Here is a 19,802-nt window from a genome sequence, read left to right on the forward strand (position 1 = left end):
GAGGATGAGATAGCTGGATTGCATGACTGACTCGATGGATGTGAGTCTGAATGAAGTCTGGGAGTTGGTGATGGACTGGGAAGCCTGGCGTGCTGTGATTCATGGGGTCGCAAAGAGTCGGACACGACTGAGGGACTGATCTGATCTGACGCACAGTAAACTGACACCTGAGCTTGTGTCTATCTTATTAAGTGTTGATTCCTTCACTCTAGGATAGAGGCTGGTATAGGAACATTCACTCTAGGAATACTGGATTTAGGAATCCTTTATCTTAAAGACTTACTGGCCAACTTGCCCAATCTTTGACCCTGGAGGGAGGCGTTATATTAACTCTGTGGACAGCAAACATTATCTGTCTTCTGCCCTGGAGGGAGACATAAATATTATATTAACCATACATATATATTCCCTATTGGAAATAAAGTTTGTTTGATCTATGTGCAAATGTAATTACAAAGTGTTACAGGAAAGAGAGTGGGGTGAGAAAAAGGATGGTCACATCCCAAATCATGTCTGAGTCCCTGGGACAGCCGCCAAAAGGGAGTTCTTGGCTTTGTGCAGAAAAGAATTCAAAATCAACCCATAGTAAAGTGAAAGAAAGTTTATTCAGGGAGGAAACACTCTGGGTGTGGGCCATCTCAGAAGGCAAGAGAGGCCCCAGGCAATCGGGGTGGTCAGTTTTTATGCATGCAAGCATTCTCAGCTGCTCAGTCATGTCCCACTCTTTGGGACCCCATGGACTGTAGCCTGTCAAGCTCCTCTGCCCATGGAATTTTGTAGGCAACAATACTGGAGTGGATTGCCATTTCCTTCTCCAGGGGATCTTCCTGCCTCAGTGATTGAGCTTGCATCTCCTGCATTGGCAGGTGGATTCTCTACCTCTGAGCCTCCTAGGAAGCCAGATTGAGTATATAAGAACCCAAATAGCTCTCATCTGAAAGGTAAGCACCTTACACTCAGGCCTTCCTGTTGACTTCAGGGTGGGGCTGGAGAAGAGTTAAAGGTGAGCAGAGGACAGAGGCCTCCATGGTCACCCCAATGAGGATTTGAAGAGGTTGAGTAAAATACATTAACTGGCTTGATCAGCCCTGGCATTTGTTGTTCTAGACCTTAAAGTGATTTTTAAAAATTATATCTAAGATCACAGTTAATCATTTTATGAGACAGACCTGAGTACAGTGTCAAACACTTAAAATTTTTTAAGATTAGAAAGTATAACTTTAATACAGTTTAAAAAAAAACAAAAAAAAAAACAAAAAACCTATAAGGCCTCTGCTGCCGCTGCTGCTGCTAACTCGCATCAGTCGTGTCCAACTCTGTGCGACCCCATAGACGGCAGCCCACCAGGCTCCTCCACCTCTAGGTAAACTTTATTATTATACTTTAACGTGAGATCTAATTTAAAGATAGAAAGTATCACTTTAAAGGTATGGATCATCATATGGTTTTGGTGATGACTGAAAACATTCTCCATAGTGCCTTCCTCAAGGCGGCTTTGTAGCACAATATATGGCCAGAGTCGTTTCTGTATTAGGGATTACAGTAACAAGTTAAGTTTTTTGGCTCACCGTTCCCAATCAGTTTAGCTTAGGCGTACTGGTTTTAACTTGTTCTTCTCTATTCAAATTTTTCTTCCATATAGAAATTTCATTAAGTGCTGGGAAGTCGTCTTTGGGACCTGCTGTGCCATGCCGAACCATGCAGTTCAAAAACTGCAATTCAATATGATCAGGAGGGTTGCCTTTTTCTTTGAAGATGTGGCTATGCTGTTTATCCTCCACTTCCCTGTGCTGTTTCTTTTCCACTTAACATTTTCAGCAGTTATAAATTTTCTGAGAACTGCATCTGCAAAGGAAGAAGGGTAAATATTGCCATCACAGGTGTGACCCCAATTCACCTTCCCACCCCTCCCCTGACACATAGAAAGCCTTCAACGCACAGCTATGGAACAGCAAATTAAAGAATGTTATTTCTCATATCAGAACTGGAAACAATACAAACAATGTGAGGAAAAAGTAAAATAAATTATGGTCTATCCACAAAATAGGTTATAATATATAACCATTAGAGGTCATGATTTCGAATATTATCCTTTCCCAATTTCATGAAAACAAATACACCAAGTGAAGAAGAGATCTATGGTTGCAATTTTATAAAACAATTTCAAATAAAATTAAGAGATTAAAATTAACAGTTATGACTTGGCGACAGTATTGTGGGTGATTTTATTTTTTCCTTTAGGTTTTTCTATATATATATTATAAATAATAGTACATATATTGGAAAAACACGTTCATTTCCAGCTTCAGATCCTCTCGTGTTTTCTCTTGATTCTCCTCCAGAAACAGCGACGCATTTCACTTTCATTTTCTCAGAAAACAACCCTGTCTCCATCAGCTCTCACCTCCAGTTCCTCCATTTCCCCTGCCCTCAGCCGTAAGCAAACCCTGGCATTTTATGTCTCTATAGATTTGTCTATCCTGGACATTTCCTATAAACAAGATTGTACAATATGTGGTCTCACGAAGACAAAGACAGTTCACAGTCTTTGTCAATATCACTGTAGTCAGTGCTCATCAGATGGCCTGGTAAACTGTCACCACAGTTGTGGAGTTACTGTTGGAAACTCCTGAGGGTAGATTAGATAAGTTTCAAAAAAAAGCTTTTTTCTTTTTAAGGACAGTTTCAGGTACAGAGAATTCCCATAAATTCCCTGTGAACTGGGTGATTTTCGTTTTCTGGCCAGTGACCCATGTTCAGCAGCGTCCAGTGAATGTCCATTAAATGAAAGTGTTAGGTCGCTCGGTCATGTACAAGTCTGTGATCCCATGGACTGTAGCCCACCAGGCTCCTCTGCCCGTGGGATTCTCCAGGCAAGAATACTGGAGTGCGTTACCATTTCCTTCTCCAGGGGATCTTTCCCACCCAAGGATCAAACCCACATCTCCTGCACTGCAAGCGGATTTTTTACCTCCTGGTAAAGAATATGCCTGCAACATTGGAGACCTGGGTTCGATCCCTAGGTGGGGAAGATCCCCTGAAGAAGGGAACAGCTACCCACTCCAGTATTCCAGCCTGGAGAAGTCCACGGACTATATGGTGCATGGGGTCGCAAAGAGTTAGACACAACTGAGTGATTTTCGCTTTCACGTTTTACCATCTGAGCCACCAGGGCAGCCTGTGTTTCTATGGACAATGTGAGTTATGACGTGGTGACTTTGATTGTGTTTCTTCAGCTATAGCAACAGCATTGTCTAGTGGTATTGTCAGTATCTGGAGGACTTGTTCTGGTTTGCAGTGTCCTGATAGGTTGTTTGACCTTGGGTCATTCTTTGGTTCTTTTGGGTCACAGTCGCCTCATCAATAAAATAAAGGACAGGATAATTTTCCAGATCCTTTTCCAGGCTAACTTTGTGTGAATCTTTAAGTGGTGTTTTGGGGCAGCTGGTTTAAAAAAACCACCACAGGTTCTTTCACTGCTATTTCCATTAAATGATTGGTCCGCTATTTATAATGAGACACATAAGCCTCTGAGGGTTTTAAGACTTGCCCAAGATTATCAGGACAGTTGCTGAACAGGCCATTCAGGTCTCCTTTCCGATGTTTATATGTTTGCGTAACGAAGCAGGACGCTATGGTGCATTCCTGAACAGACCATAGGAAGAGACCACCCCCCACCACCCCCATGCCCTCCACCTGCCTCTTGTTTGTAGAAAAACTTTAGCCACCCAGACTTTCCCCAAGTTCCAAAGAATAAACTTAATCAGAGAAGTAAGAAAGTGCAGAAACAAAGCAAAACAGCCAAGTAAGACCAAAATAATTATTAATAGTTTAGTCCTTAGACAAAGTCAAGGACATTTTGTTCCTCCTCAAGGGCTATAGATAATATTGAGACATACCCTTTGAGCTGTTCTACGGAGAGTGAAACCCCCACTAGATCAAAGCAGTTAATTGTATGTTGCCCACAAGAACATAGACCCCGGACCAGTTGAACCAGTGGGTTGATGATATTGACTCAGAATTACCTCACCACCAATCGATCAGACGAATGTCCACGAGCTGATCATGCATTTGAAACCCTCATCCTCACCCTGTCTTTAAAAACCTTTCCCTGAAAACTACTGGGGAATTTGAATCTTTTGCACCAATAGCTGCCAGTTCTCCTTGTTTGGCACCTGCATAAACCCTTGCACTTTTCCCTCATCACAACCTGATCTCAACAGGTTGGCTTTAATGCGCCCCTGCGAGTGGACCCAGGTTTAGTTTGGTAATACTTGTACAAGACACAACTTCTATGATTTTGTTTCCGCTTGTGTAAAAAGGTGGTAATACCCACCTCACAGGTTTGTGAAATGTTAGCTATTGCTGTGGGCTCCCCAGGTAGCTCAGTGATAAACAATCTGTCTGTCAATGTGGGTTTGATCCCTGGTTCCAGAAGATGCCCTGGAGAAGGAAATGGCAACCCACTCCAGTATACTAGGTGGAAAATCCCATGGACAGAGGAGCCTGGTGTGCTACAGCCCATAGGGTTGCAGAGTTGACACTAGCGACTAAACAAAAAAAAAGCTATTGCTATACCCCTCACATGTCAAACGTGGCAGTCAGCCTTGCAATAAAGAAAATATAGATAGCAGTATAAGATTAAGACATGATCACTGAAGGCCTGCAAACCAAACTGATCTTTCTGGATCCCAACTTTCTCCAGGTTGAAAATCAGGGCAAAACACATTAACCTTTTTTTAGGACTAAATGCCGTGTCTCTCCAGCATCTCCTACAGACTTTAGCTGCTGGAAAAACCAGGGTTCATAACTTGTCCCTTTATTCCTCTTTTACCTGGTATTTATAAGATTTTAAACACAGTCTCATTTTGAGGCAGTTAAGCTTCTCAGAGGTTGTCACCTGCCTAAGGCTGCAAAGTCACCTTGTGAACTCCAAGGCCCACACACCCTTCACTGGTCTCCAGCCTGATAAATACAATCAGCATCTAAACCAACAGCCCTCCTACGAAGCAAACTGCCACCCGCGGGCAGGATCTTATCTGCATCCTAGGCGGAGGAAGAACGTACGGTCTCCAGGCAGGGAGGGACGCCCATCTTCACGCCCCACCCTCCTCTGATTTTCATCCCTAATCAAATTTCGCCTACGACTAGAAAGTGCCAGAAAGCCAGGACTCCAGGCAACTCGAACAGCAGCCTCGCGCCCCGCCGGCCTCCGCCTTCCCCACGTCACGGCCACCGAGCGCAGTGCCCCCTAGGGGCCCCCGTTCGCCCAGGAAGGCAAGCCAGGTACTTCCAGCCTCTGGCCCGCTACCGCTCCGCCCAGCCACCCCCGGCAGAGACGTGAGCCGCTGCCTCTCCGAGATCTGCATCCGCATCTCCGCGTCGCGGGAGGACCCGCGCGGCCTCCGGTTCTCGCCGCCGCCACTGCTCGCGCCTCTCCATGAGCGCGCGCCTGCCGTTCGTCCTGCGCCGGCTCGCGCGCCCGCAGCACCCCGGCTCGCCGCGCCGCCTCCCATCTCTTTGTCGCGCCAGCAGCGGCAGGGGCAGCGGATGTGGCGGCGGGGAGGGTCTCCTCGGGCAACAGCGGCTGCGGGATACCCAGGCCGGGAGCAGCCGGGGCCCGGGCAGCCCGGCGCCCCCAGCTCGGGACTCGATCGTCCGGTGAGTGTCCGGCGCTCGCCGTCGCCCAGGTTCCTGGCAGTGGCGGGGGGTTGGGGGAGGTTAGGAGGAATCCAGGAGGCGGGGCGGCTGCAGCGCTCGAGTCTCGGCCGACCCCCGGGAACCTCCGTGGAGGTTCGCTGAGCATGGGCTGTAGTGTTTGGTGCCAACTTTTCGGGGTGATGGCGGCTGGTCGGGGTTTGGGGGGCGGAGCGGTTGGCGGGTAGCGCGGGCATCCAGAGAATGGGCTGGGCCAGCGCGAGAACGATTCCCCGGGCCGGCCCAGGTCCGGGGGCGGGGGATCCGGAGGGCATGGACCTCCCCAGCGGGTACTGCGCAGCCCAGACCGCGTGCCGCGCTCCACGTGCGCCTCCGGCCGCCGGCTCTGATGCAACCGCGCGGGGCGCGGCCTGGGCAGGAAAGGGGCGGTGCGGCGAGGGTGGGAGCCCCCCGAGGAGGGGGGGCGCCTGCTCCACCTTCTGCTCCGCCCTTCAGCCGGTCGGATCCTGAGTCGGGGGCTGGACCGTTGCGGGGCTAGGATTGGGGGAGTAGGGGGCCGCAGCCAGGGCCCGGCGGTCAGCGCCCAACAGCGCAGCGGCTCCGCCTTCCGGACGCTGTCTGGGCGCGGTGAACTGTGACTGCCGTTGAAGTCCACGCTCATCACCGCAGCCTCCGGCGCCTGGGAGGACTGCGGCCTGGTGCACCCGTTGACTCACTGGAGGCGGTCGAAGTCGGGGCCGTCTGGTTTCAGGCGTCGCTGCACCGTGGGCACGGCATCCCCAGCGCAACTTGCTGCCAAAGTTCTCTCTCGGGCCAGCGGCGAACTCTGGGAGCCCCGGGTCAGGCCTTCCGCTGTCCCCACCCGGAGATGTTCGCGGGTCCCCCTCCATCCACCTCCCCCCGCCTCCGCCCCGATCCCTCACACACTTCCTAGCCGCTCCTCTTCACCCTTCGGTGGGAGAAAGGGGAAGTCTTTAGTCTTCTGTCTGGAGAAGTCTGTTAGCTGGGGACCCAGACAGTGTAGAGCAAAGCGCTCCGGACGTTCCTGGGGTCCAGGATGCCAGTCAGCAAGCTGTTCGCCTCCATCCATAGACATCCTCTTCTGTTTTGCTTCTGTCCTTCATTTTGAGAATGGATATGCCTGTTTCCAAAGCACTTCTTCGGAGAAGGCAATGGCACCCGGCTCCAGTACTCTTGCCTGGAAAATCCCATGGACGGAGGAGCCTGGTAGGCTGCAGTCCATGGGGTCCCTAGGAGTCCGCCACGGCTGAACGACTTCACTTTCACTTTTCACTTTCATGCATTGGAGAAGGAAATGGCAACCCACTCCAGTATTCTTACCTGGAGAATCCCAGGGACGGGCGAGCCTAGTGGGCTGCCGTCTTTGGGGTCGCACAGAGTCTGACACGACTGAAGCGACTTAGCAGCAGCAGCAAAGCACTTATTGAGGTGGCCTGAGACTCCAAGGACCCTTTTGTTTAGCTTACCCTGTCTCTCTGAAAGTTGAAGTTTAATCTCTTCCTGTCGTTAGGTTTTAAGCAATGAGCTCACCTTAAGGGGTTGTTACCAAACCTAACTGGAAATGCTGGTCGAATGTGCAGCAAAGCCAATCTACTGGACATGGGGTTGTGATGTAGGCAAGTACAAGGTTTGTTGTAGGTTACCAAGCAGGCGAGTCCAGGACAAGCCTCAGATCCACTCCAGCTTGGTCTCTGAGTTAGCCTTTTGTTTGTTTTTCTTTTTTTTTTTTTTTAAGGGGAAGAACTGAAAGGCTGGAATTAGTTATCTTGTGACGTTTCTGTGACATTTCATTTCTTAATTGTAGCTTTGGCAGTTGCCATGTCTTTGGTTTATGCTTCTCTGGCTGGCTGGTCCTTGAGTCGGAGTCTGTTAGCTCATCTCCTGAGTGTATAGTTAATGAGATCTGTGGTAGTAATTTTATTTATTTTTATGATAGCAGTTTTAGCACATTAATGAGATTACCAATAACAATTTTAGTCATCTGGCTCTGTTGATTGTTGTTTATTTAGCACAGAATTAAAGTCACAGGGCACAGGAAACTGGACAAAAATTTTAGATAGATTAATCATAAATTGAATAAGAGGTTTTAGGGGGTTTTGATTTCAAGGTAAGAATCTGAAGACAGTATGGGAGGCAAAAATCTCCTTCCAACTAGAAGTTGACATGACAACTTTTCTCAACAGGGCAAAAAAAAAAAAAATATTGATTAGAAATATTTATGCCACTTTTTAGACTTATTGAACCTGGTAACTCCTTGTTTGCTTTGTTTGGCTCTGTAGGAATAATGAGTAACCCCAAAGAATGATACATTACACATGTAACAAGTTGTGGGGGATTTTGACTCAAGGAGCTGGGTGGTGACAGATCTGAGCTTCTGTAGCCACATGCCCTTCATTTATTGGAATGGTAAGACTCTTGCCTGGAAAATCCCATGGACGGAGGAGGCTGGTAGGCTGCAGTCCATGGGGTCGCTGAGGGTCGGACACGACTGAGCAGCTTCCCTTTCACTCTTCATTTTCATGCATTGGAGAAGGAAATGGCAGCCCACTCCAGTGTTCCTTCCTGGAGAATCCCAGGGACGGGGGAGCCTGGTGGGCTGCTGTCTATGGGGTCACACAGAGTCAGACACGACTGAAGTGACTTAGCAGCAGCAGGAACTACAGGTGTTTTCTGGGGAAAGTGCTTTTAGAAGGCATGTTTTCAGTGTTGAAGGGTAGCTTAGAGGCGCAGAACATTTTACAATTATAAGAACAAAGGTAGAGTTCTTGTAGTGCTCTTGCCCTACATTGAGAAAAGGGGTTTGTTATGGCTCAGGGAATTGTTCACACTGGTCAACCACAGGCTGAGCTTGAGTCCAAGGCTATTTCCACTCAGAGCTTTAGAGCCACCCAGACACTCCTTTTTGAGAACATACATTCCAGGCCCCACCCAGACTTAGGGAGTCCAACTTGATGGGCTGAGGCACAGAGCCTTTCTCTTTCCCACGCTCTCTGGCTGATCTTTCTCATTGCCAAGAACCACTTGGGACCCGCACTCCAGTGCCTCCCATACTACGCAAAAATGAGGACCCAATATGGCCCAAATTCGTAGTCAAGAAAGGTGGGGAGGGACTTCCCTAGTGGCCCAGTGGTTAAGACTCAGCGTTTCCACTGCAGGGTGCCTGGATTCCATCTAAGATCCTGCACACCAAGCAGTGTGGCCAAAATAATCATAAACATAAGAAAAGCATAGAATCTGCATAGAGCACGTGGTCCTCAGCCACGTTTTGCTGCAAAGAAGATTCTGGCTCATTTATAAGGTGATCTGTGAATTTTCATACATAGTTCAACAGAACAATACAGTCATTTCACTATCCAGTCGCTTTATCCCAGGTGATTAAAAACAAACAAAAACTTGCCTGGTTTGTAGACAGCTGCATGCTCATCTATTCCGTTTCTTTTGGCTCAGCTGACAGTGGAATGGCTCATCTGGTTAAGTTTTGAGGCCTTTAAACATTTTCCGAGCACCCCTCTTTCCTCTTCCATCAGATACGTTCATCAGTTTCTTTTCTGGAAACTGGGAGGAGTTTTGTGTCTGGCCGTTTTGCCCCATCCCTTAGTGTATGGCCACTTACTGCTGATGGGACCTGGCTGAGAGTTCACCCTGCAATTTTTGAAAACTGTTGTGTGTGCAAGACTCTGGTGGAGATGGGAGATAAAACTGAAAGATAGTTTTAAGCCCTGAAGCTTGGGTACCGCCTCAGCTAAGCCTCTTATTACTGTGAGAGGAAAATGAGGCAAATTTTTTTTATTACTTAAAAAATTTTAATTGAAACATAATTGATTTACAATGTTGTTGTGTTAGTTTCAGTTATATGGCAAAGTGATTCAGTTACATATATATGTCTGTGTATATAGATATTTATATGTGCTCAGTTGCTCAGTTGTGTGCGACTCTTTGCAACTCCAAGGACCATAGCCTGCCAGGCACCTCTGTGCATAGCGATTCTCCAGGCAAGAATACTGTAGTGGGTTGCCACGCCCTCCTTAAGGGAATCTTCCCCACCCAGGGATCAAACCCAGGTCTCCCGCATTGCGGGCGGTTTCTTTACTATCTGAGCCACGCGGGAAACCCAGATATATGTATAGATCTATCTTTTTTTTCAGATTCCTTAGTTATTTCAAGATATTGAATGTATTTCCTTGTTCTATATTATAGGTCCTTCTTGTTTGTCTATTTCATATATAGTAAAGTCTGTTAATCCCAGACTCCCGATTTATCCCTGCCCCTGCCCTTCTTCCCCTTTGGTAACCATAAGATTGTTTTCTATGTCTGAGGGTCTGTTTCTATTCTGTAAATAAATTCATCTGAAAGAGCCGACTTTCTTGATTGTGTACAAGTAAGGAACATTTCGTGTGGAGGGTGGTGAAAAGTGGTCTCTGAAATGGCTCATCCCAGGAAGCTACAGAAAGAGAGCCTGCCTTGTACCACGTTTATCTTGGTCTGCCCCTGTACCTGGGAGCTGACACCTGGGGGATGCTAAGGGGAAGGTGGCCCCTGCTATTTTTCAGGAGGTTCCAGTGCAGACTTGAGGGGCCCAGAGGAGTGAGAGGCTCCTTCTGTGAGAGGCCTTGGGAGAATATCAGATCCCTGCACCTCCTCAGTGTTTCTGCAGCCTTTGCTTCCCATCCCTTCTGTAAACTCAGGAGCTTAAAGTGTATCCTGACCCATCACTTCTTACCCCCTCGACAATCCCCTGTGTTAGTACCTACCCCTCTCCGCCCAAGTTTGCTTTCCCCCTGGACCCAGACTCTTCTGGAGTGGAAGGATTGTGGTGGAGAAAGGGGATTATTGAACCAAGAAACCCAAACTTCTTACTACAGTAAACTTAGAAAATGCAAGAGAAAAAGTCACCCCTAGAAAATTACCATTTGCATCCCGCTCGTTTACCTCTGCTTATTTTGAAAATTAAGAGGTTGTCACATTTTATGCCGGGTTAAGTAGTTCATGATTGCTCTCCTGGGCAGCCCCCGACCCTGTGCATACCTGGAGGAGCACCCTTTTGCTATCTAATTAGAGAGTAAGAGACCTTCTAAGAAAATGTGTGGTACCTATCCTTTCTTGTCAAACCTAGATCTGACTGTGTTGTTTCTCTTTCCCAATGTAGAGAAGTCATTCAGAATTCGAAAGAAGTTCTGAGTTTATTGCAAGAAAAGACCCCTACCTTTAAGCCGGTTCTTGCTATTATTCAGGTAAGCGGAGAATGTGGTTCTGTCTTGCTATTTTATGATGTCTTTTTTTTTTGGCTGTTTTGGGTCTTCGCTTCCACACACGGACTTTCTCTAGTTGTGGTGTGTGGGCTTCTCACTGTAGTGGCTTCTCTTGTCGCGGAGCACAGGCTCTTGATGCACGGGTTCAATCAGCAGTTGTGGCACATGGGCTTAGTTGCTCTGTGGCATGTGGAATCTTCGGCCCAGGGATTGAACTTGTGTCCCCCGCATTGGCAGACAGACTCTTAACCACTGGACTACCAGGGAAGTCCTGGTATCTTTCAATCTAGATTGTACACAGACAACCACCTGCATTTCTTGTCACAGACATCCCACTGGGGCTTAGGGGAGGAAGGAGAAGCCTCAGCTGGAAATGCTGTTGTTTCCCCCTTCATCTGGTCATTTTGCTGCTTCAGGGTTACAGGTCAGGTACCGCTCTGTTTGCTTCTGTCTCCTTTTGGTGTGGATAACTTCCAGAGGTCGGGATGTAGATGCTCCCATAACTTGCATTATATACTGTGGCCAAGTATAAATTCTTATGATGTGATCTGAGGGGAAAGGGGAGAAACACGCCTCTTTAGTTCCATGGAAGACAGATGCTTGCTGAGACATGGTATTTGGTGATCTTACTACTTAGTCTCTAAGGCCTGCCTTGAGTCTGAAGGGCCAAAAGCCACGGCATGTCAGAAGGACTTCAAGTTCTACATCTGTCTTCTGACTTCGGACCCTTCGTTGCCAGCTGCGGTTGGCACTATTTGCCACCTGTGTTGGCGCACCTGGGTGATGCCAGGTGCAGGCAAGTGATTAGCTGAGCCAAGCCTGTAAGCTAACAGCCCAACAGTTGAGCGGCCACTCTTGTTCTTGGCATGAGTTTAATGTATCAGAAAAGCTGTCTCATCAGCACTGTGATTTCAGGACCAGAGAGCTGTGCTCAAGTCACTTGCATTCTTTGGAGTCTGTTTCTGAAAAGGTAGGCAGGTGAGAAGAGTGGAAAGAAAAGTGAGCCGAGGGCCTAGCCTCCTGGAATTCAGCTTACTTGATAGCTTTTCAGTGAAGGGCAAGTCACCTAAATCTCCCTGTTTGGCCTTCCTCACTTAGAACTGGGTTCTGGTTGTGGCTATATATGCCCTGTGAGGATTCTTATTTTAAAAAGAAACATAACTTGAAAGCCTGAGAAATTGCCATGTTAATGAAGACCAGCCATTAGCTCCCTTTTATGAGCAATAAGATTCTTGTTTTGCATTTCCCTTTGTCTTTGTTAGATAATGCATAATCACAGAATTAGTCTTTGTATTGTTCTGTGCCTATTCAAGATCTTTTTATGTTGATCTTTAATACATTCTCCTTCTGTCTCCCCTCTCCCAAGGCAGGTGATGATAACTTGATGCAAGAAGTAAACCAGAATTTGGCTGAGGAGGTAAGGATTGTTGATTTTCAGAAATGCATTTTAATTTTTGGCTGGTGCATTCATCTCCTCTCAGTGACACACTCGCCCTGTGTACTCTTTGCAGGCTGGTCTGAACATCACCCACATCTGCCTTCCTGCGGAGAGCGGGGAAGATGAGGTAAGACAGCAGGACACGTGACTCTTTTGTGCTCCTCCCCCTCGGCCCTAGTAGACCTCTGAGCAAGTCTTGCTGTGGGCGGAACTGACCAAACCTTTTCTCAGGGCTGAACTTTTGGAGGGAAGAATTCACTTTTCCCACTAGTGTAAATGCTCTGTGATCTGTCCCTTCCCTTACCATGTTTCTTTCTTTTTTCTTTAAAGTAGAGTTGATTTACAATGTTTTGTTAGTTTCTGGTGTATAGCAAAGTGATTCAGTTATACATATACGCTTGTATATTCTTTTTCATATTCTTTTCCATTATGGTTTATTACAGGCTATTGAATGTAGTTCCCTGTGCTATATAGTAGTACCTTTTTTAAAAAATATATTTATTTATTTGACTGCACCAGGCCTCAGCTGTGGCACGTCAGATCTTCGATCATAGTTGCAGCATTTGGGATCTTTAGTTGTGATATATGAACTCTTACTTGTGGCACATGGGATCTAGTTCCCTGACCAGGAATCAAACCCAGACCCCCTGCATTGGGAGCTTGGAGTCTTAGCCACTGGACTATAAGGGAAGTCCCCAGTACATTGTTTTTTATCTCCTTACCATATGTTTCTGCTCAATAAGGCCTCCCCTCGTGGGCACTAGTGGTAAAGAACCTGCCTGCCAATACAGGACACTTAAGAGACATGAGTTCAATCCCTGGGCCAGGAAGATCCCCTAAAGAAGAAATTGGCAACCCACTCCAGTATTCTTGCCTGGAGAATCCCATGGACAGAGGAGCCTGGTGGGCCTCAACCCATGGGGTCACAAAGGGTTGGACACGACTGAAGCGACTATCACACACCACATGTTTCTGTTGACAGCATGAGCTATGACATGGTCACTTTGGTTGTGTTTCTTTAGCTGTTGCAACAGCATTGTCTCATGGAAATTGTCAGTGTCTGGAGGACTAGTTCTGGTTTGTGATGTCCTGACCTGAGTTGTTTGACCTTGAGTCATTCTTTGGTTCTTCTAGGTCACAGTTGCCTCATCAATAAAATAAAAGACAGGATCATTTTCCAGATGCTTTTTCAGGCTAACTTTGTGTGAATCTTTAAGTGGTGTTTTGGGGCCTCTGATAAAAAAACCATCGTAGGTTCTTGCAGTGCTACTGTATGTGATATGGTTGTTCCCAGCAGCAGGGATACCAACCCTCCTGTGTGTCATCTCAAGCCTGGGATAAGCAGCACTGCATAAGTAGGGCCTCAGACACTAAACCAGGGCCATCCTGGTGTCTGACACTTCTGTGGCTAGATTTTCTTCAGACTGGCTGTGGCAGTGATGAAAACTAAACAATCGGGAATAGCACTGAAGTCTTTTGTAGGTGCTCAAACTCACGTCCATCGGGTCGGTGATGCCATCCAGCCATCTCATCCTCTGTCATCCCCTTCTCCTCCTGCCCCCAATCCCTCCAGGTATCAGGGTCTTTTCCAGTGAGTCAACTCTTCGCATGAGGTGGCCAAAGTATTGGAGTTTCAGCTTTAGCATCATTCCTTCCAAAGAACACCCAGGGCTGATCTCCTTTAGAATGGACTGGTTGGATCTCCTTGCAGTCCCAGGGACTCTCAAGAGTCTTCTCCAACACCACAGTTCAAAAACATCAATTCTTCGGTGCTCAGTGCTGTGATTCATGGGGTCGCAAAGAGTCGGACACGACTGAGCGACTGAACTAAACTGAACTGACTGAAAGTTCAGAAGTAGGGAATCCCTGGCTAGTGTGGTGGCATCACAAAGTCCTTAGATATTCAGGTTCCCAGGATCTTGCTGTGCTGCCTCATATCCAGGATGGCCCATTCAACTCTACACATCACACCCACATTCTATTGTTATGTTGCTGTTCAGTTGTTCAGTCGTGTCCGACTTTTGGTGACCCCATGGACGGCAGCACGCCAGGCTTCCCTGTCCTTCACTATCTCCCTGAGCTTGCTCAAATTCATGTCCATTGAGTCAATGATGCTGTCTAACCATCTCATCGTCTATTGCCCCCCTTCTCCTGCCCTCAATCTTTCCCAGCATCAGGGTCTTTTCCAGTGAGTCAGCTCTTTGCATCAGGTGGCTCAAGTATTGGAGCTTCAGCTTCAGCATCAGTCCTTCCAGTGAATATACAGCATTGATTTCCTTTAGGATTGACTGGTTTGATCTCCTTGCAGTCCATGGGACTCTCAAGAGTCCACATTCTAGCCAGCATCAGAGAGAAAATAAATCCAGACTCAGTGAGAAGTGATATAATCTGAAAGAATTACTGCCAGATGGGGAAAGGGCCTGTTAAGGAAATGTACTCTGCCCGTAACTTCTACATACCTTTCAGAGGTAGGCAGAAGCCTTGTCTTTTACAGGGAGAGGGAGAGAAGTCTTGAAAGAAGCCAGTGCGATGAAAGAAAGGGTGGCTTGATGAGATAGTAGATGAGAGAATGTTTTACCCTGAAGCCAGCCTGTTCTCATGAGTGGAGGGAGGAGAGTGCCGTCTGACAGTCAGACTGGGGCTAGGTCGAAGTTTGGGCTTCCCTGGTGGCTCAGATGGTAAAGGTGTGTCTACAGTGTAGGAGACCTGGGTTCAATCCCTGTGTTGGGAATATCCCCTGGAGGGGAGCATGGCAACCCACTCCAGTATTCTTGCCTGAAGAGTCTCCATGGACAGAGGAGCCTAGCAGGCTACAGTCAATGGGGTCACAAACAGTTGGACATAGCTGAGCGACTAAGGACGGCACAGCACAGGTCAAAGTTTAAGAACCAGAGGGAAGGAAAGAAGCTTACCTAACGTTCAATTTACAAGCGGTTTTATTCTGATGGATCAGTGGGGACAAACAGTTCAGCTAAATTACTCATGGGCAAAAAATGGGAATTTGTGGGGTCTGTATCTGGCCTTATTCCCAGGTAGGCAAGAGAGCATCAGATGGGCTCAAATCTGACTGTGGACAGGGAATTGTCTTTTACAGCTCTCACTTGTAGCATCTCATGTCTTAATTAATTGCTGAGCTTTGGTTTTGTTCTGTCGTGTTCTGGTAGAGAATAGTGATAAGAAAGACTTAAAGACACCAAAAATTCAGCCAAGATTTTATACGGGGTGAGAAGGGAATATAGATTTCTTCTTTCTGCTTTACACCAGGTCTTCAACAAAGACAAGAAGAAACTAGAACACATGCATTTTTATGAATCCATGTTTAATATAATATGCCTTTTGTTGGGTCTTATTTTTGCACAACTGACTATTGTTTTCCTTTTAGATTATAGATGAGATCCTGAAGATTAATGAAGACAGCAGAGTACATGGCCTTGCCCTTCAGATCGCTGAGACCTCATTTAGCAACAAAATCCTCAATGCTTTGAAACCAGAAAAAGATGTGGATGGGTAAGAACATATAAAAGAAAACAATCAACTCATTGCTAGTTTGTTTACAGTGAATTTTTGAAAACTCTGCTCTTTCAACTATGTCAGTAATTAAGACTTGAAAGGAATAATTTTAACTCTTTCAGGAGTTGGAGGGTCTGTTAAATTCTGCTTAAGAAAGTGCATGTTTGGGAAAATACACTTACCCTTTTGTAGTGTTTGTGTGCCATTTTGGAATTAACCAGTCATATTCATTTGAGAACTTCCTGACTTACAGAGTCCTTAGCCAGCTCTCCTCTTCTAATAACTTTTCCTTGATAGTTCTACCAGACTAGAGAAAAAGCCCAGACACCAGCTTCACTAGCAATAGAGTATTCTCCCTCAGTTCCAGGCCAGTAGAGAAGAACAAAGCAAGCCCTTACGTTCATAATGCAGGGTTTTGTTTGAAGGGAAAAACTGACTAGCAGGTGCTCTGATATTGGTCTTGGATTTGTGTCACGTCATGATATAAGCTTCAAGGGACAAGGAATACTACCCACGCATACGGGAGTTCCTGATGTTTCCTAAAAGTTGAAAACCTCATTTTCCGACATGGAAACAAGAGATTTATGTACTGTGACCTAAAAGAACATTCTTAGCATTACAGGGTGGTAAGCAAATTGATAACATTATTCTTGTAGGGGCTGGATTGAGTGAATCACTACATCACTGACACATCCAGATTCTGCCATTATCCAGGCCTTCTGTTGGGACTTAGGGCAGACTCAAACAGGGAGAAAAGTTGTCATGAAAATCTCTGATCCTGTAGCAGACAAACCATAAAGAGAGAAGAAGCTCTAATTAGTTAGGAAACCTCCAGAACCTCAAGGTATCAAGGTGTAGTTTTCTATCTTTCATAAAAAGAGGACTATGAAACCTTTGCCAAGTATCCTCATTTTGTTATTAACCTGTATTGAGACCATCAGTTTAAGCTGAACAGTTAGGGACTGTGTTGTCCTGGATTTGACAAGAAAGGACGCAAGGCCTTGAAAGGACATGGTTCCTCCTTTTTTCCCTTGATTCCTGCAGGAGATGAGTACTGATGTCAAGTGGGGGTCAGACCTTGAATCCAAATCTTGTGAGGTCACTCCCTGATTTCTAGGATTGATTCTGGGCTTTGATATTGATGGAGATGTAAATTCCTCAGGGTAAAGTGGGCTTGGCTTCAGGACCACGGCACACATCCAGGGCCACCCTTCTCCATAGTCCACTGAAATGAGCTTCCTGGAGCTGTGCAGTGAAGCCCTACATGGCTTCAAGCTGCAGACATGCTGTCCAAGCAAGATCAGAACACCCTTAGGGACCACATTAGCATTGCCTAAAGGGCCGCTCTAAAAAGCTAATGGCCTCTATTCCTGCCCGCTCTTTATTTTATATTTGTTTTTCTTGCCCACTCTTTAATTTCTATTTAATTATTTAATATATCCTATCTGTCAACAAAAATTCAGTGAACTATCAAGTTAAAAAAGGAATAAAGAGAATTTTATTTGAGCCAAATCAAGGATTATAACCCAGCAAGCAGATTCTCAGGAAGCTCTGAGAACTGTTCCTCTGTTAGAAGTCAGAGATGGTCATATAGTCATATAGATAGAAGTCAGATAGTCACAGGGATAGAAGTCAGATAATCATACACATTGTCGGGAGAAAGGATAACACATCACAATGACACACTGATGCTTTACATAAAATTCACTAAGGGTGAGAAGAAAGTGAAAGTGTTAGTTGTTCAGTTGTGTCTGACTCTTTGAGACCCCATGGACTGTAGCCCCCTACCAGGCTCCTCTGGCCGTGGAATTCTCCAGGCAAGAACACGGGAGTGGGTTGCCATGCCCTTCTCCAGAGGATCTTCCTGAGCCAAGGACTGAACCCGGGTCTCCTGCATTGCAGGCAGATCCTTTACATCTGAGCCACCCGGGAAGCCCCATCGTCCAGATGAACCCCAAGTCACCCTGACCCCCTACAGAGCTGGGAAAGAACACTGTTCTTTTAAGAAGTTGCATGGCTAGTGTCGGAATTTTAAAAAGTTATCTTTTCAGTTGAGCAGGCGGTCTTGTCTTTGAGGAGCTCTGGTTAATGTGTCATGTAGGTGCACACTGCAGAGCTGGGAGGGAGGGACGCCCAAATGAGCACAGAGAGAATTTCATAGTTAATTTTTTCTTGACCAGCTTTAAAAGATTAGCTTCTTTTCATTATATCAAATATTGACTTGGCTGTTATTTGGGATTAATACATGTGCTTTACAGATGACTGAGTTTGGGCCAAGTTTGAACTCACTTGTTCCCTTGTTTTTGGATTCAGATTAACGGATGTCAACCTGGGGAAGTTGGTCCGAGGAGATGCCCATGAGTGTTTTATTTCACCTGTGGCCAGAGCTGTAATCGAACTTCTTGAAAAGTCAGGTATAATGCTCCTTCAGAAATGTTGCTGTTCTGAACATTTCTGTTTCTGGAAGATTCTTATTGAAACACTGAGGTGATATTCAGTATCAGATTTTTTTGTTTCTCGTCAGTTACATATGACTATGGCAGATTTTCTAATAAGACTATTATAATTTAAAGAGAAATTGGTAAAGGTAAATGATTAACCTTGTTAAACATTAAATAACACATTAACACATTACGTGTTAAACATTTTCTCAGTGTCTCTCATGAAACTCTCAAAATAACCACCATGAAAGACGTTTCAAGTTTCAACTCCTCAAATCCGTCAGTGTGTAGACCTAGATAAGATTTATATTTAAGGCTTAACTGACTATTAGATATATAGTTTAAATGACTGTTAGATATAGTTTAGGGTATAGAAACCTGGATTAGGATTTATCAGTGAACAGTATCACTTTCGTATCAGTATTTAATTTCCATCTTTCTTTCCTTTCATGTCAGTGACATAGAAATGAATAATATCTTAGTTATCACATTTAACAAGTAAATTATTACTGAATCTCTCCTATATTTAAGGACTTTATAACTGAATACATAAAAATTTAATAAACTTAATTTTTCTTTGCACTGGCTTGAGTAAAAAAGAGACCAGTGTCCCTCCCCTATACCCAAACGTGCAATGAGTAAACAAAAATTCTAAAATGTATACCAAAGCTTTGTTAGAAGACTAACTTTCAAGATACGCCTTTAGGACAGTAGTCATTAACCTCAAATCTCTGAGATAATCCGAATAGACAGTGTCTTTCCATCATATGAATAATTAGGATGATGATTCTGCATCACCCCACCATAAAATTTGCACAGAAAGAATAAATTACAGCTTATAGTCATTGTAAGTCTGGTGCCCAGAGGGCCAAGTTTTAAAAGGCTATTTTTTTGCAGCCAATTAAGCTGACGGTGCTATTTTCGCTGGGGAGTGCTGGTGTGCAGTGGCTGCAAACAGCAGGCTCCCGGGTAGTGTATGAAGCCTGTTGCCCTCATGGGTTGCCCTAAGGGACCTTGAAGTGAAAGTGTCAGTCACTCAGTCGTGTCTGACTCTTTGTGACCCTGTGGACTGTAGGCTGTTGGGCTCCTCTGTCCATAGAATTCTCCAGGCAAGAATACTGGAGTGAGTTGCCATTTGAAGACAGCCCTTTCCAGGGGACATTCGTGTCTGGCATGCTGTCCGCAGTCTAGGCTCCAGACAGGTATGCATCGTACCTTTGGAAAGCGCCAGGGCACAATGGCCAGAGTCCACATTGGCCAGGTCATAATGTCCGTCTGCACCAAGCTGCAGAACACGGAGCAGGTGAAGTTCAAGTTTTCTGGGTGCTGGAAGATCCACAGAAGTGGGGATTTACTAAGTTTAATGTGGATGAAATTGAAAACTTGGTGGCGGAAAAGCAGGTTGTCCCAGAGAGCTGTGGGGTTGAACACGTCCCTAATCCCAGCCCCCTGGACAAATGGTGGGCCCAGCGCTCCTGAGAGCCC

At 45.9% G+C, this 19,802-nt stretch overlaps 1 protein-coding gene, 1 long non-coding RNA gene and 1 other non-coding gene across 4 annotated transcripts in view; 2 read left to right on the forward strand and 1 right to left on the reverse strand.

Annotated features, from left to right (window-relative positions):
• Window positions 1-586: 586 nt before the first annotated feature.
• Window positions 587-7,397, reverse strand: LOC132346137 (uncharacterized). The gene is made up of 2 exons (XR_009495874.1): window positions 7,000-7,397; window positions 587-1,845 (listed from the first exon to the last, which is right to left on the reverse strand). It is a non-coding gene; the product is annotated as an uncharacterized lncRNA (long non-coding RNA).
• The window catches only part of MTHFD1L (methylenetetrahydrofolate dehydrogenase (NADP+ dependent) 1 like), a 181,879-nt gene continuing 167,336 nt past the window's right edge, over window positions 5,260-19,802 (forward strand). Inside the window, 6 exon segments of one of the 2 annotated variants that reach the window (NM_001076018.2) lie at window positions 5,260-5,661; window positions 10,826-10,910; window positions 12,295-12,345; window positions 12,440-12,493; window positions 15,749-15,873; window positions 18,190-18,290. In NM_001076018.2, coding sequence (NP_001069486.1) covers window positions 5,441-5,661; window positions 10,826-10,910; window positions 12,295-12,345; window positions 12,440-12,493; window positions 15,749-15,873; window positions 18,190-18,290 — 637 coding nt within the window. In that variant the 5' untranslated portion in view covers window positions 5,260-5,440. 2 annotated transcript variants of the gene reach the window in all.
• Window positions 19,209-19,343, forward strand: LOC112448160 (small nucleolar RNA SNORA70). Its single transcript, XR_003036552.1, has one exon. It is a non-coding gene; the product is annotated as a small nucleolar RNA SNORA70 (small nucleolar RNA).

The sequence above is a fragment of the Bos taurus genome, chromosome 9, assembly GCF_002263795.3.
Source record: "Bos taurus isolate L1 Dominette 01449 registration number 42190680 breed Hereford chromosome 9, ARS-UCD2.0, whole genome shotgun sequence".
In the NCBI taxonomy this organism is placed as follows: Eukaryota; Metazoa; Chordata; class Mammalia; order Artiodactyla; family Bovidae; genus Bos; species Bos taurus.